The 15136-nt window shown below is 43.1% G+C and overlaps 1 protein-coding gene across 2 annotated transcripts in view; it reads left to right on the top strand.

Annotated features, from left to right (window-relative positions):
- SP1 (Sp1 transcription factor) overlaps positions 1-13124 on the top strand; it is a 33717-nt gene extending 20593 nt beyond the window's left edge. For both annotated transcript variants that reach the window (XM_004692697.2, XM_012732582.1), the window contains exons 4-6: positions 4891-5059; positions 6965-7164; positions 7838-13124. In XM_004692697.2, the coding sequence (XP_004692754.2) occupies positions 4891-5059; positions 6965-7164; positions 7838-8151 (683 nt within the window). In that variant the 3' untranslated portion in view covers positions 8152-13124. The remainder of the gene's footprint in view (positions 1-4890; positions 5060-6964; positions 7165-7837) is intronic.
- The last annotated feature ends 2012 nt before the right edge of the window (positions 13125-15136 follow it).

Genomic DNA, 15136 nt, shown 5'->3' with positions numbered 1-15136 from the left:
TAACTGCTTTGTAAGACCTTTTTAGGCATGTGTTAGGTTTTTGTGAAAACTGTTTAAATGTCAGTTGTCTGTTTTTGTGTTAATTAAGCTATAGATTTGTTTTTTAAAATGTCCATGCATTCCTAAATGTCTCATGCGAAAACAAAATGGTCCCAGTTGAGAACCCTGTCCTAAGCCAACTAAACGAGTGAATTTTTATTATATATAAATTATATCTCAAACTTGATATTTAGGGAGAACTATGGTCACTTTTCAAGTGTTCTGGGCAACTAAGTGATTTTGAAAACCAGTAATTGGCATAATCAGTCATATATCCTCTCTCCTACATTACATTATCTCAAAAGTAATGAAGTAGCTATAAAAGGGATGAATTTGGGGGTCACCTCTATGTATTTTATGGCGTTGCATTTTATCACTCCTAGTTGCCATTAAAACTACTATTCATGGTCCTCCGTGGTGGCGCAGCAGGTTAAAGCCCAGCACTAAGAAGCTAAAGCTACTTCCGCATGAGTTCGATTCCCGCCTGCCCCGGAGGTGACCACATGGCGCAGCAGACTTCTCCTGACCCGCCCGCTGCTCCCCTCAGCAGTGTACTTTGTTGATCTGCCTGTTCTGCTCCCCACTCTCTCTGGTGAAGCCTCTCGCCGCCCCAGAGCCTCTGGCCTGTACCCCAGTTCTGTATGCACAAATAAATAAATCTTTTAAAAAAAAAACTACTATTCAGGGCCTCCCTGGTGGTGCAGTGGGTTAAAGCGCAGCACTGTGAAGCTGTCTGAAGCCACTGTAGCACCAGTTTGATCCCCAGCCAGGGAGCTGACCCACATGGCTCAGTAGACTTTTCCTGTCTCCCCACTGTCCCCCTCAGCAGTGGATTTTGGTCAGTCTGTCTGTTCTGTTCCTTACTCTGTCTCTGATGAAGCCTGTCACCCCCAGCACCTCAGGCCTATATCCCAACTCTCGTATGCATAAATAAATCTTTTTTAAAAAATTGACAAAAGACTTGAATAGATATTTTAAAATAAATTATTATTCAGGGTTTTTTTTCCCCCACTAATTTTCTGCCTCTAGTTCACTATGGGTTGGAAAACTACATTAATGTTGTTATTTACAAAAATAAAATACCATGTATTATGTACGAATCACCTATTTCTGCTACCTACAGATGTTTTTATTTCTTGATTTTTGGCCATATTTTGAATACCTGGTATTACTTTTGTATAATGTAATGGTGATAATGTTAACCAAGTATTTTGATTCAACATGACTGCATACACAACATTCTTTGTGATCTGAGATTTACTTCTCTAGAATAAATCTATAGTGTAAAATAAAACATGCTTAGAAAACCTAGTATACTTTTGAAATTTATTCTTAATGAATTAGAGTACAGAACACAGGTTCTCAAAGTGATTAAGAGTGCTGGGAAGGAAAAGCCTTGAAGGATCTTTTGAAGTGTATGGGGATCACCCTTGTGAAAATGATTTCATCTTACGCTATATTGCCCAAGGTTTTCCTCAGGGAAGAGTAGGGTGTTTTGTTTTGTCATGGTGGTCTGCTTGAAAGTTCCTGATTCAGTTACATTTACTCACTTTGAGGAAATGTTAATTGTGTGTAACTATCATAGCTAATTCTGAAACTGATGCTATAGGCAACCCTTGTGCAGGGAAAGACTGTCATTAACTGTCCCGATGGCTTGCTAGTTGTTTTCATTATGGGAAAGACAATCTTTAATTCATTGCTTAAGCAGCGCCACATATTCAGGTAAATATTCTCTTTCTTAAATTGTTATTTTACAAGGCTGGAAACAGATTTGGTCTGATGTTGACTTTTGGTGTTTCATCACTCTTGTTAAATGAAAGTCAAAATTGTTCATCTTATCTAACCCCTTTTTCAGTTTTCATGTATCGATTTTTTAAATCCTTTGAAATCATAGTGGGGGTTCAAGAGGATTCCTTCCCCCAAGATTTATTAATTATTGTGGCTCCCTGATGGCTGCTCCCCACTGCTGAGGGGAGTAGCAAGTGGGACAGGAGAGGTCTGCTGCGCTGTGTGGGTCACCTCTGTGGCGGGGGATGGAACTCGTTCTGCAGTGGCTGCAGACAGCTGCATAGCGCTGCGTTTAACCAGTGGCACCACCAGGGAGGCCCCAGCATGCTGTATTGTAGCTGTTCATTTTGTAAGAATTTGAAAGAGTTGGATATAGGGTTTTGAAAGTTCTAATATCTAATTATTTCTTTGTGCCGCTCTTTACTGATTTACACCCTGCCTTGAATATAATTCTTGTATTTCAAAGAAATAGAATTAGAGTTGCCACTTTCTAGCTGATTGGGACAAGGGAAACCTTAAAGAATAATGAATCAGTACTCAAAATTTAATGGAGTTTAATTTATCTTGACAAATCAACCTAACGTGTATATGTACCATAGCTTCATCTGATCTTATTTTTAAAAATCCCATGATAGATAGAGCTACCAGATGCATAAATTTCTCTTCTGTAGTTAGTTTTGGTAGATATAAATTTCTCTTCTGTAGTTAGTTTTTGGTAGATAACCAACAGCCATACCAATATCCTGTCTTACTGCTGATCTTGGGCTTATTTGACAGGATAAATTCTCGATCCCCACTAGGGGGAGCTCTCACTCAGTAATTTGTATGGTGCTTACGGCCATTGGAGTAAACATTGGACGTTGATGCTTGTCTTACTCCATGATTCCTTAGTGTGGTTCCCCCCAGCATGTTTTCCTAATAATACTAGCTACAAATTGCTGTGTGGTAGGTACTGCGCATTTTGTTAAGCACCTTCACGTGTATTACTGCATTTGGTTTATGAAATCTGTAGCTCTATGAAATTGATAATATTTCATCCCACTTTTATTGATGGAGAAATGGGGTACTAGAAAAATGAAGTTACTCTCACTGTCTGGAAACTAATCAAATTGTGATACAAGGATCTAGGTCTGTTTTATTCCAAAAACAATTCGTTTTTCTAAAAGATTTAATTTTACTTAACTAATTCATAAAAGAACTGGAGTGTAGGCAAGAGATGTGAGAGGATTCACCGGAGACAGAGTGGGGAGCAGAACAGGCAGGGCTGCTGTGCCCTGTGGGTCACTCCCTGGCCAGGGATTGACCTCAGGCCTTTGCAGTGACAGTATTGACACTTAAGACCTAGGCCAACAGGGAGGTCCAGGAAAAAAATTTTAATCAAGTCTAGAAAAACTTAAAATACACTGCTTATTGTGATGTTAAGTATTATTTATAAAACTTTTTCAATTAGGTATGTACGTAATAAGTTACAATGTCAAGCTATATTTTTAGTTGTTGATAGCACATTTAAAATGTTTGAAAACGGGCCTCCCTGGTGGTGCAAGGGGTTAAGTCTCAGCTCTTTGAAGCTATCTGCAGCCACTACCAGTAGGAGTTCCATCCCTGGGCCAGGGAGCCACCCACATGGTGCAGCAGACCTCCCCTGAGTTGACCTCTGTTCCTCTCAGCAGTGTGTTTCAGTGGACCTGCCTGTTCTGCTCCCCACTCTGTCTCTGGTGAATTCTCTCATATACCCTTCTTCCCCCAACCCCCACACCTTGGCCCATCCAGTTTTGTATGCATAAATAAAGTAAAAATCTTGAAAATAATAATGTATGAAACATGGCTTGCCCTAGAACTTTGTGGAATTTATATATTTTAACAAGTGCAGAAATTATAGTGATTTCACAGTTTATCTTTAAAAGCAAATGACATATTAGAATGAGGTCCATTTTATATTTTCTTCTTTTATATTGTATTCTGAATAGCACCCAGGTCTGAGTCTAAACCTTCTTGGGGTATATAGCTAGCTATAACAGAATTAACCTTGATCTCAGTTGTTTTCTCCCCCTTGTGTCAAAATTTATAACAGACATGTACTTCTCCCTGCAGAATACTCAACACAGTGTTTTTCTTATTTCAGAAAGTTTCCCCTCAGGTTTTATATGGTTTCTAGTTTGTAACTCCAAACTCTTATTTATACTTGGTTGATTCCACAGAACTTTAGCTAAGGGTTGAATAAGAGATTCATTAGACATCTTCCTGTTACACTACATAGCCTGTCATTCTTTCTAATGGGTTTGTAGTAAACCCTACATCAGTTTATTTAACTAGTTCCTTAATAGTATTCATTTAATTATTTTCTGTTTTTAGAATAGGCTGTATTAACATTGTTGCTTATTTTGGTCTACTGATGAGTATATCCTTAGTATATATCCTTGACCTTCAAAGAGGTTATACTAATTTATCACTCTTTGTATAGAAACCCCTTTTCCCCATACTCTTAATGATGCTCTGCACTATTAGAATTATAATAATCTTAATAGGTAACCTTTTATAGTCTTATAGGTAAAAATTACAAAAGTCCTTTATAAATGAGTTGGATTGTTAAATCAGGTGAGATTGGCCGTATTTTCATATATTTATCAACTTGTATTTTCAGTGATACTTTTTTTTTAAGATTTATTTATTTATGCATACAAGAACTGGGGTACAGAGGTATGAGGGTAAGAGTATTCACCAGAGACAGAGTTGGGGGGCAGAACAGGTAGATCTACTGAAATCCACTGCTGAGGGGAGCAGCGGGGAGACAGGAGAGTTCTGCTGCATCATGTAGGTCAGCTCCCTGGCCGGGGATCAAACTGGTGCTACAGTGGCTGTGGACAGTTTCATAGTGCTGCGCTTTAACCCCTGCGCCACCAGGGAGGCCCTCAGTGATGCTCTTGAAGTTCAAGTATGGAAAGTATCAGTGAATATACTTTAAAGCTTTCAAGAAATGGTGCTGTAAATGTGAGATGTCACTGAAAAGCCTGCAGCTAACCCTCCCATATTTCCCATCTTGATTTTTGACTCTTTTCATTTTAGGTGATCATGGAGCTCAGCTTGGCCTCCACGGGCCTGGTGGTGATGGAATACATGACGACACAGCAGGTGGAGAGGAAGGAGAGAACAGCCCGGACCCCCAGCCCCAAGCTGGTCGGAGGAACCGGCGAGAAGCATGCACCTGCCCTTATTGTAAAGACAGTGAAGGAAGGTGAGTTGATTCACTTTGTTTCTTAAGAGTATAAAGAAAAAAATGTCATGGATTTGGAGGTCCAGAGAGGGTTAACTTTTTTTAACAGTTAAGACTTGGCAGCTCTGCGCGGGGCAGAAGTAAGCCAGTGTTGACTGGGTTGTACTACGGCATCTCGGTGCCAGCTCAGATTCACTCATTAACCACATTGGGCTGTAACAGGCGCCTTCTTTCTCCTGGAGATAAGGGAGTCAGATGGAGATGGCGAGTCTCACCATTGTTACCACGTCTGTTTTAGGACGGTGTTAATATGATTGCTTATAAAATAGCTTACCAAGAAAGAAGCATATCTACTTTCACACACTGAGTGTGTGAAAACCTTTAAGAGATTTTTAGATCCTTGTTTTTCCCCTCACAATAGACACAAATACTAGTACTCCATGTAGGGAATACTTCCACTAGGAAATCTGAAGTACCGGTAGAACCAACTTCTGGCAAAATTTCTCATTAGTAGCACTTGTTATTTAATACTATCTCTGCAGAGTTCTAAGTTTTACTATTTTTTCCTTCATATCACTTTTTGAAAGAGAATAGAAAATAACATTTTTAATGCTTTTGTAAATGTCCCAGCAAAAATAAGCACAGAAATAAAAATAAAGAAAACCACCAAAACAAAAATAATTTTGAGATTTTTGGGCCTCTCTCATGGCCTAGGGTAAAGTATCAGCTTTTTCACTGCTATGGCCTGAGTTTGAGCCCTGCCCAGGGAGGTGACCCACGTGTGACACAGCACACCTCTCCTGTCTTGCCCACTGTTCCCAGCTATCTCTGGTGACTCCTCTGACCTCCCCCCACCAACACACCTCTGGCCTATACCCCAGCTCTTGTATGCATAAATAAATAAAGTAAATCTTTAAAAAGAAATGGTTCCTCTTGGAAATCTCCCCAGTACTCTCTAGTGGCTCACACATGGAGTAGGTTGGCTTGGTAAGAATATTTCAGAACCAGTTTGAGAGAGGTGCTTGGGATTTGCTCCATGTGAGGGATGTGTTTGAATATACTAGAATTCGTAATAGTTCTCATTCCCCTCCTTTAACTTTTAGCCTACTTGTATTCTTCTTCCACTGAAGTCTCTGATACTCCTTCAGTTTTTCAACTTTTAGACATCACTATTTGGGTCTTGATCTTTATTTTATGAGGAGAGTTCTCAAGTACTATATTTTCTGTGAAGCTTTCCACCAACAGCTTAAATGGAAAGACACTTTATTCTCATTAAGTAAGTTCATAGCCCAAAATACTAACATAGTGACGGTAATTCCCATGAAAAATGTTTGTATTTGGGACTAAAAATTCCTGAAAAATAAAAGAAGCAGATGTCATAAGTCACCATGAGAGATAATCCCTCTCCAAAAGCCAAACATTGAAACTGATTAAGGAACCAGAAAGGACAAATAACCAGTAGACAGAAACCTACAGCTTTAATTTTGGTTATTAAAAACCAGAATCAGCTAACAATGTATGTTTTTAAAGCTTTTATTTATTTTTTTAATTTATGCTTGTAAGAACTAGGGTATAAGCCAGAGGTTTGGGTTGAGAGGATTCACCAGAGACTTAGTGGGGAACAGAACAGACAGGTATACTGAAATACAGTGTGCGAGACAGGAGTAGTCTGCTGCCCCATGTTGGTCACTCCCTGGCCGGGTTGGAACTCTGGCTGCAGCTTGAGTTAGCTTGAAATAGCTTGATAGTGCTGAGACTTTAACCTCTGAGCGACTGGAGAAGCCCTACTAATGATGTATGTTTTGATACTAAAGAAAAGACTTAAAAAATTAAAAATTTTAGGTAGTTTTAAGTGCATCAGATAATTACTGCTGACATTTTGTTTTTTAATTTCTGAATGAGAAATAATTGTGTTTGCATTTTCAGGGGTTCTGGGGATCCTGGTAAAAAGAAACAACACATCTGTCATATCCAAGGCTGTGGCAAAGTCTACGGCAAGACCTCACACCTACGGGCACACTTGCGCTGGCATACAGGCGAGAGACCGTTTATGTGCACCTGGTCATATTGTGGGAAACGTTTCACACGATCGGATGAATTACAGAGGCACAAACGCACACACACAGGTGAGTGGGAACATGAGGAAGAGAAAATATCAACACAAGGCTGTACCTACAAAATAATGAGAATGTCTGAGCATCGTACATATGAATTGAATTTATGAATTACAGCTGAAATAGAAGTTAATCTGGAAAATGAGTAAGCAGGAACCAAGTTTTGAGTGGACTTTTGAAGGTGGACCATTGGTGTCAATTTTTTTTTTTTTCTTTAAGATTTTTATTTATGCATCGAACTGGGTTGTAGGCCAGAGGTACAGAGAGAGAGGATTCACCAGAGACAGATTGGGGAGCACTCAACTGAAATAGACTGCCGAGGGGAGCAGTGGGCAAGACAAGAGAGGTCTGCTGCACCCTGTGGTCACCTTCAGGGCAGGAATCGAACTCATGCTGCAGTGGCTGCGGCCAGCTTGCAGTGCTGCGTCTTAACCTGTTGCTTCGTCAGAGAGGGTCCCCTGATGTCATTCTTAATCTTTTCTTCAATATTCCTTCCTTTCATGCTTTCCAACCCTTACTTATTTTTCTTTCCTGCAAAAGCAAACGGTACTCACCAGGTTTTTCTCATTTTTGCTTCCTGAGAGAGACTGTTGAAGACTCATAAATTTGAGGGCAGAGAGACTGGGCTAGGTGCCCTACTTCCTACGATGCCAGTGTCTTACCCTCTGCCTTTGCCTTTTCGTAGGTGAGAAGAAATTTGCCTGCCCTGAGTGTCCCAAGCGCTTCATGAGGAGTGATCACCTGTCAAAGCATATCAAGACCCACCAGAATAAGAAAGGAGGCCCAGGTGTAGCCCTGAGTGTGGGCACTTTGCCCCTGGACAGTGGGGCAGGTTCAGAAGGCAGCGGCACTGCTACCCCTTCAGCCCTGATTACCACCAATATGGTAGCAATGGAGGCCATCTGTCCAGAGGGCATTGCCCGTCTTGCCAACAGTGGCATCAACGTCATGCAGGTGGCGGATCTGCAGTCCATTAATATCAGTGGCAATGGCTTCTGAAGTCAGGCACCCAGGGCCAGAGACACATGGGCCATACCCATCACCCCTGGGATGCACATTAGCATGGGTCCAAGAGACATGTGGGAGAGAGAGCCATAAGGCATTAAAATGCATGGTGGTGGGGAGAGTTGGGGGAGGGACGCAAGAGAAGAGATGGGGTCCTGGCACCCACCTGTATCATCAGTACTTTCTTGACGTGGGAACCTTTAACGGCAGTTCTGTTGGTGCCACTTTTGAGCATTTGTTGACCCCCTCAGTTTCTTCTTACACAATTCTTGCCCCAGCTTCTCCTCCTGCATTTCCCTTCTCAGCTCCCCCATGATGGATCCTCCCCTTTTCCTAAAGCCATCATGCCTTGATAAATATATATGATCATTGAAATACTTTTTAACGAAAAACAGATTCTATATTATATATATATAAATATATATATATAAAAGATATATAGAGATGCATTCACCAGGGGTTGACTGGGAGGAGGAAAGAGACCATTCTGTGACCAAAAAACCTTGGTCAATTTTTATATTGCCTTATTTCCCTATGGCTGAGCCTTGTAACACATCAAGCGTTTCCGTAGATGTTGTCTTGGCTTCCCACCAGATTAAGCATTCATATGCTGTGCTTTTAGTTTATATATATATACATACATAATGTTTTTCCTCTTAATTTTGTCTTTATTTGGGATCAGCTTCTTGCACTCCTTTCCTGACTCAACCCATTTTGTCTCCTCTCACCTGATCACTTCATGTTCTCTTTTTGGTAATGATCCCTGGATGAGGCACTTCTGTCACTCTTTTTAAAAGTCTTTTGTCCCAATGGCAGTGGAAAAAGCTCGGAAGCCCAAGCTGATGCTCGGGGTAGCTGTGGAGAGTGTTCAAAATACTACTGACGCAGGCACCCTCTTGGCGCTGGAGAGTCTTCTCATTGGCTGCTCTAAGCATCAGAAATCAGAAGTCTTTCTGTGGAGCTGTACAAGAGACCCTTTGAAGGTGGTGGTCTGGAATAAACTGTCAGAAGATGGTCAGTTATTAGGTAGGGGTCATCAGCAGGAAAATGATGTGCTCAGAAGCTCAAGTGACTTACTCGGGTTCAGGAGGTAGTGGAAGATTTGGACTTTCTGTACAGCCATCTTTCCAGGTGGCGCTAAGCTTTGATGTGTGGGCTTCTGAGTTCACAGTCTGAAAGGAAACCTATTGCCTCTCTTGAACATCCCCGGTAGTTTCTTCCTGTCATGTTCTTAGGGAGCATCAGCCAGTGGCATTGTTCCTGGTTTCCCTTCTGCAGAACTCCAGCGCGCCTGCCAGTGGCAAGACGGTGGTCTTTCACCTTTTCCCTCAACTCCTTTTAGGGGGTTCCTGAGGGAAAGGAAGCACACAATTGTGGGAATGAGAGCCCAGAACAAGCAGAAATCTTGTCTTACCACTGTGGTTTATAGGAGAGATCAGGAGAAATCTTTCTCTGTGGCCTGATTCCTGAAGAGACTATTCCAAAAATTATAGCGGCAGGGAACTCTTAGTGCACTTGGCACCGAGATTAAATACAAGCAGAGCTGTTCTCCAGGCCCAGCCATTAAAAACTGTCTCTCTCGACCTTCTGATGTCTTGTCAGAGAGCTTTCCACTGTGAGGAAGTGTGGAAACAGCCGTGTGGATGTATGTAATCTGTTAGGTTGGGGATAGGGTTTTCTGTTAGCCGATACTAAAGGAGACCTGCAATAAAAAATTACCCTGATCTGATAGAAAGTGAAGTGTTCGTGTATGGCTGTGTGCGAGTGTGCGTTTGTGCCTGTTCGTACTTACACACAGATGAGAAATTATATTTGAAATTGTGAGAGAATAAATCAAATTCAGATAAAAATGCCTTTCAGGCCTGTTACCTAGAAAAATACCTTAAAACCCGGGTGTGTTTCTGAGGTCATTTCTTTGCCTCTTCTGAAACCAATGGCAATTATGAATGGGGGGATATTCTACACTTTAAGAGAAGAAACTATTTTTGTGTTTGAACGTGAAACCATCATCCAGCTCTAGAGCAGAGTCCTGTTCCCTTTCTTTTTATTGTGACTACAAATAGATGATGCTTTGATTCTGTATATTTTATATAAAATCTATCCAAATTAGGGCTTAGGTAAGTTTGTGTTGTTACTTAACCTGAAATCTAGTAACTGTTCATATTCTAAATAGTGGTTCACTCCATTTGGTCCTTTCTCTGCGGACATAATACTGTTTTTAATACTCAGGAACTATTGCAAGGAACTTCCCCCAGATCAGATTTTGTTAATACTGAAGTAAAAGTCATCCATGCCCCGCCACTTGGCTCTTCCTCCAGTTGAAAGGCAGAACTCAAAGATGTTACTTTACGTCATGATCATGTACATAGCGTCTTGGAGGAAAAGGGTGCAGTCTCTCACTCAAGTGTGCAGTATTTTGCTAGAACGTTTCCAGGAATGGAATCTTCTTCATCTGAAATCGGTAGCTGCCAGCTTGATGCTGAGAACTAGGAGCCTTCAGAAGGTGATTGACGCTGTCTCTCTGGAATGGTACTGCTTAACCCTGAACGCCCTTCATTTGCCGTTACTGCCAATGAGTTTGTCTAGTCCTCTCCACTTGTCCAGTTTCCTTCTCACTGTTGAAGCTTCCAAGCCCGCGTCTTGTTTGACCCCAGGCTGAGCTGCTGCGAGGCTCCCGCAGCAGTGAGCCTCGGTCTGCACAGGAAGGCCAGGCCAGAGCCCACATTCCTTGAGTTGGGAGCTTCTGCCTGCAGACCCCTCTCCCCGAGCTTTGGGCTGGCAGAAGTAATGCCACTGACAGGCATTTGATGCTGACATTATTTTCATGAGTTGCTTTTTTATTTAATTAAACATGTTTTTGGACTTAGCAGGGCAGGGAATGCCCAGAGGTAGGCGTGTCGGAGCACTCATTTGCTTGCCGGTCGGGGCTCCCCTGGGGCTCCCCTCCCCTCGGACCTGTCTGTCATATGACTGTCTGACTTGTCACCCAGAGCAATAACTATCCGTGCCAGCTGCCTTCAGGGACCTCCCGTCTGGCACTCTCTGTGGGTGCTTTACCGAATACATTGTAATGGATTATTTCTCAGCTTGGTTCAGAATAATTAGAACCCTTGATCCCAAAAAGTATAGATTGAAATGTGGGGTAAAGATTATGATTGGGGGAGGGTTAGAGACAAAAGCTGTAAATTACTATGGCTGATTGATTTATTTCTACTATATACATATATATATATTTTTTTTGCTTTTGTATATCCTATATAGGAAACTAAGCATTGTATTTTTTTAACAAATCTGAGAAAGCACTATGAACTGCAGATATTTGACTTTCAGAATATATTTTGTATTGTTAATAGCTTCACTGTGTGTGAATACTGGAAGCTGCAGATCTTTGCTAGGGCGCAATACATTTATACACTTTTTGAGAGGTTCTTCCGGGGGTATTAATCAGGCCCCCATTATGCTTTGGGGGAGCCCTGGTGCTACTTACTTTTGTTCAATTGCAAAGACCCTGATGCCTTTTGGACCTTAGGATCAGATCAAGTGAGTTTTGGAGATCCAGGTTCCAGGGAAATGCGGATGGTCTAGTAGCCTCTAGTGAGCAGCATCCACGGAGCTCCCCCTCCCCCGTTCAGAGCGGGGTGGCCTCTGGGGACTGGGAGGAGAAATGTGAAGTCTGTTTCATCTCCCTTAGAAGAGAGCCAGGAGCTTGGGCTGGGATGAAAGGTGGCAGCAGTAGTTCTGGATAAAGGGAGGAGGAGATGGCTCCTCTCCAGCCCCGGAAAACAGTGCTTTTGAAGCCGCTGATAAAGTCGGGCAGGTTATTACTTTGGTTGGGAGCCTGTGCTCTCCGGGCGCCTCCCTTGGCCCTGCTCCTAGGGTGCTGCCTAGGAGCAGGAGCAGACCAGCTTTGAGGCTGCCTTGTTTTTCTTTGTCTGCCTTCCCCAAGCACCATCCCCCAGGAGGACATTAAGCAGCCTTAAGATGGAATCCGACTCCCTCTTCCAGACCCGGCTCACTTGCCTTAGATGAAGGCTGGGGAAGGATAAAAGGGGAATCCTTGACTTCCATCCTCCCCTGGGGCTCCTGGGTCTGGCTTGCCCAGACCCACACAGGGTTTCCTCCATAGCTTTGATTTGAGAGCGACTAGTATTTTCCTTGTTATCAAACCCCAGCCAACCTCATCTCTGCTAGAGCAGAGGAGGGCCCAGCAGTTACCTTTAGTGACAGAAAACTACTTAACAAGTGGGGTTAAACTGGGGCTGCAGGTAAGACTCTGTAGATACCTCTCCTGGGCGGGGCGGGGTGTCCCCCTCCAGGAATTCTATACTGTGCCTTCTCCACAGAGAACGGGCTGTGTCTGCCCAGCCCTCCGCTTCCAGGCAGCTGCTCTTCAACAGTGTGGACAAGGGCAGGTCTTCACAGCCGGTCACCCCTCTCTCCCAGCGGTGTCCCATAGCCCTCACCTTAGTCTGGGCGCATGGACTTGCGAGAAGATGGGAGTGATGCCGAGGTTGACCTGAGGAGACCCCTTCCCAGCACACCAGTGGCAGCCGCCCCCAGGGCTGCTGCCTCTTCCCCAGCAGCCATCCGAGGGGCGGGCAGTGCCCCTCTCTGGTGCCTAAAACAAGTTTGTTTCTCAGCTGGCAGTAACCAGCCTCCTTACCACTGATGCCTTTTGGATTCCTTATAACCCCACACTGTATTTGTTGTTGGTTCAAGCCGATCATCACCAGGGCTTTTGGGGAATACTTCTATGCTCTCATCTTCTTGCTCCCACCCCTGATCTTGTGTCTGTGATGCTAATCTCTGATCTCTCAGCCTCCTCCTCTTCCTTCCTTGTCTCCTCTCCCCATACCTTTTGTCTCTGGTGTTTTGGGGCTATTTTTTTTTTTTGGCCTTTTTGTACAAAGATTAGTTTCAATGTAGTCTGTAGCTCCTTTGTAAACCAATTAAAAAAGTTTTTTTTAATAAAATGCCATGTCTCCTGTGTTGAGAAGGTTGGGGATGGGGGCAGGGGAGGTGTTACGGTTATAACTTCATATACTGAACCTATCGAAGACCCCTGCTGTGCTGGGCCTCACACGTGTTCAGCACAGTGGCCCTGCTCTTAGCTCCCATAAACAGTTTCATGGCCACGTGTGTCATGACGACCTAGAAATGTGAAGGATCAAAATGAAGAAGGCAGTACCAACATTGATGTCTTGTTTGAGAATACCGCTAAAGAAAAACAGCAGACAGTACAGTTTGGTTACCAGTTTTTCTTAATTACTTTGCTTACTTGACTTCCCTGTGTCTCCTCTGCCAGTCACTCAGCCATGGATAAACTTAAGTCATTTGATTCCTTATGTAGCTATTAACAATACATTTAAACATTTGACTTTACTGGGGAGGTGGGAGGTGGGATTTTTTGTTGGTTTGGTTTGGTTTTGCAACCTTAAATGAACCCTTAATAACTGTCATTTATCCAATAAACATTTTTAAAGGGCTTATTTATTTATGCATAAAAGAACAGGGGTATAGGCCAAAGGTGTGTGTGAGGATTCATCAGAGGCAGAGTGGGGAGCTGAACAGGCAGACCCACTGAAACACAGCTGAGGGGAGCAGTGGGTGGGACAGGAGAGGGCTGCTGTGCCGAGGGTCCCTCCCTGGCCGGGGATCAGACTGGGCTGCAGTGGCTGGAGATAGCTTGATTGCACTGTCTTTAAGCCCTGTGCCACCAGGGAAGCCCCTATTCAATAAATAGTTGTTGAGCCATTACTGTGTGCTGAGTACTTGAGGGTAGAGAAGACTACCACCAATTATTTCATAGTCCGGTGAGGGAGACACATACCCCGAATTACAAGTTTCCCGATTATGACCTCATTCTTGAGCAAATGATTGCCTTCCTATTTCATGGAGAAGATGGTAGGATAGATTTCCTCAAAGTTCCCTCTCCGGAAAAACTTCTTGTATCCTCACCTTACTAATTTACTCAGAGAAATTTTATATTTCCTTTGCTAGACCAATTTTGCCACTTGGACTCTCACCTTATTTTCTTTGACTTTTTTTTATTTGTTCTGTGTTTTGAGGATATTTTATCCTTTTATCTTTGATCTTTTCTGGATCCACTTTTGTTGGCTTGTGAGCAGGTTAAAACTCTCTTCCCCCATTTTGAAATACCTCTTCCTCTTCTAGCTAGTGCTCTAGTTCTTACAGTTCTTTTCCATTTCCCAAGTTAGTGAAAGCAGTTTATATTCACCTTTCTTTTCCCTTTCCTCATTCCTCAGGTGAGTGCGTTCAGCACCCATCAGTTACCAAACTTTTTCACAACATCAGTGACGTGGCTGCCAGTGTCAGTGGTCTTGGTCCTTAGCCTCCCATACCTCATCTTTTTTTTTTTTTTTCTGCATACTGGAAACTAGGGTACAGGCCAGAGGTGCATGGGCGATGAGAGAACTCAGCAGAGAGAGAGGGGAGCAGAACAGGCAGATGGACAAAGTACACTGCTGAGGGGAGCAGCAGGGAGACAGGAGAGGCCTGCGGGGCCCTCTGGGTCCCTCCCTGGACAGAGATGGAACTCGTACTGCAGTGGCTGCGTCAGCTTTATAGTGCTGCGCTTCAACCCCTTGCGCCACAGGGAGGGCCCTGGTCCTCATCCTAAAGCTTTCTTCCCACAGATTGTGAAACATACTCTCTTCTCCTTCTGTCTTAATTTTAGTCTCCCATGGCCACTTCTTTTCCTTAAATGTTGATACTCAGTCTTGTGTCCTTCCTCCCTCTTTGACAGCATCCTTCCCCTTAAACAAGTCACATCTGCTCTGTAGCCAGGTTGGTAACTGCAGTTCCTGAGCCCTAATTTTTCTCCGAACCAGGCCGTCTACTTAGCATTTTCGTGTGGCTGTCCCACAAGTAACTTCAACAACACGTAAGGAAATAATCCTTCGTGTTCCTCTTCACTTAGCAGTATTGCTGCCCTGGATCACTAGTGCTTGAAACCTCA

The sequence above is a fragment of the Condylura cristata genome, unplaced genomic scaffold (genome assembly GCF_000260355.1).
Source record: "Condylura cristata isolate star-nosed mole 26May11 unplaced genomic scaffold, ConCri1.0 scaffold00034, whole genome shotgun sequence".
Lineage (NCBI taxonomy): Eukaryota > Metazoa > Chordata > Mammalia > Eulipotyphla > Talpidae > Condylura > Condylura cristata.
The sequence above is the reverse complement of the archived record's forward strand: the minus strand, read 5'-3'. Positions and strand labels throughout refer to the sequence as shown.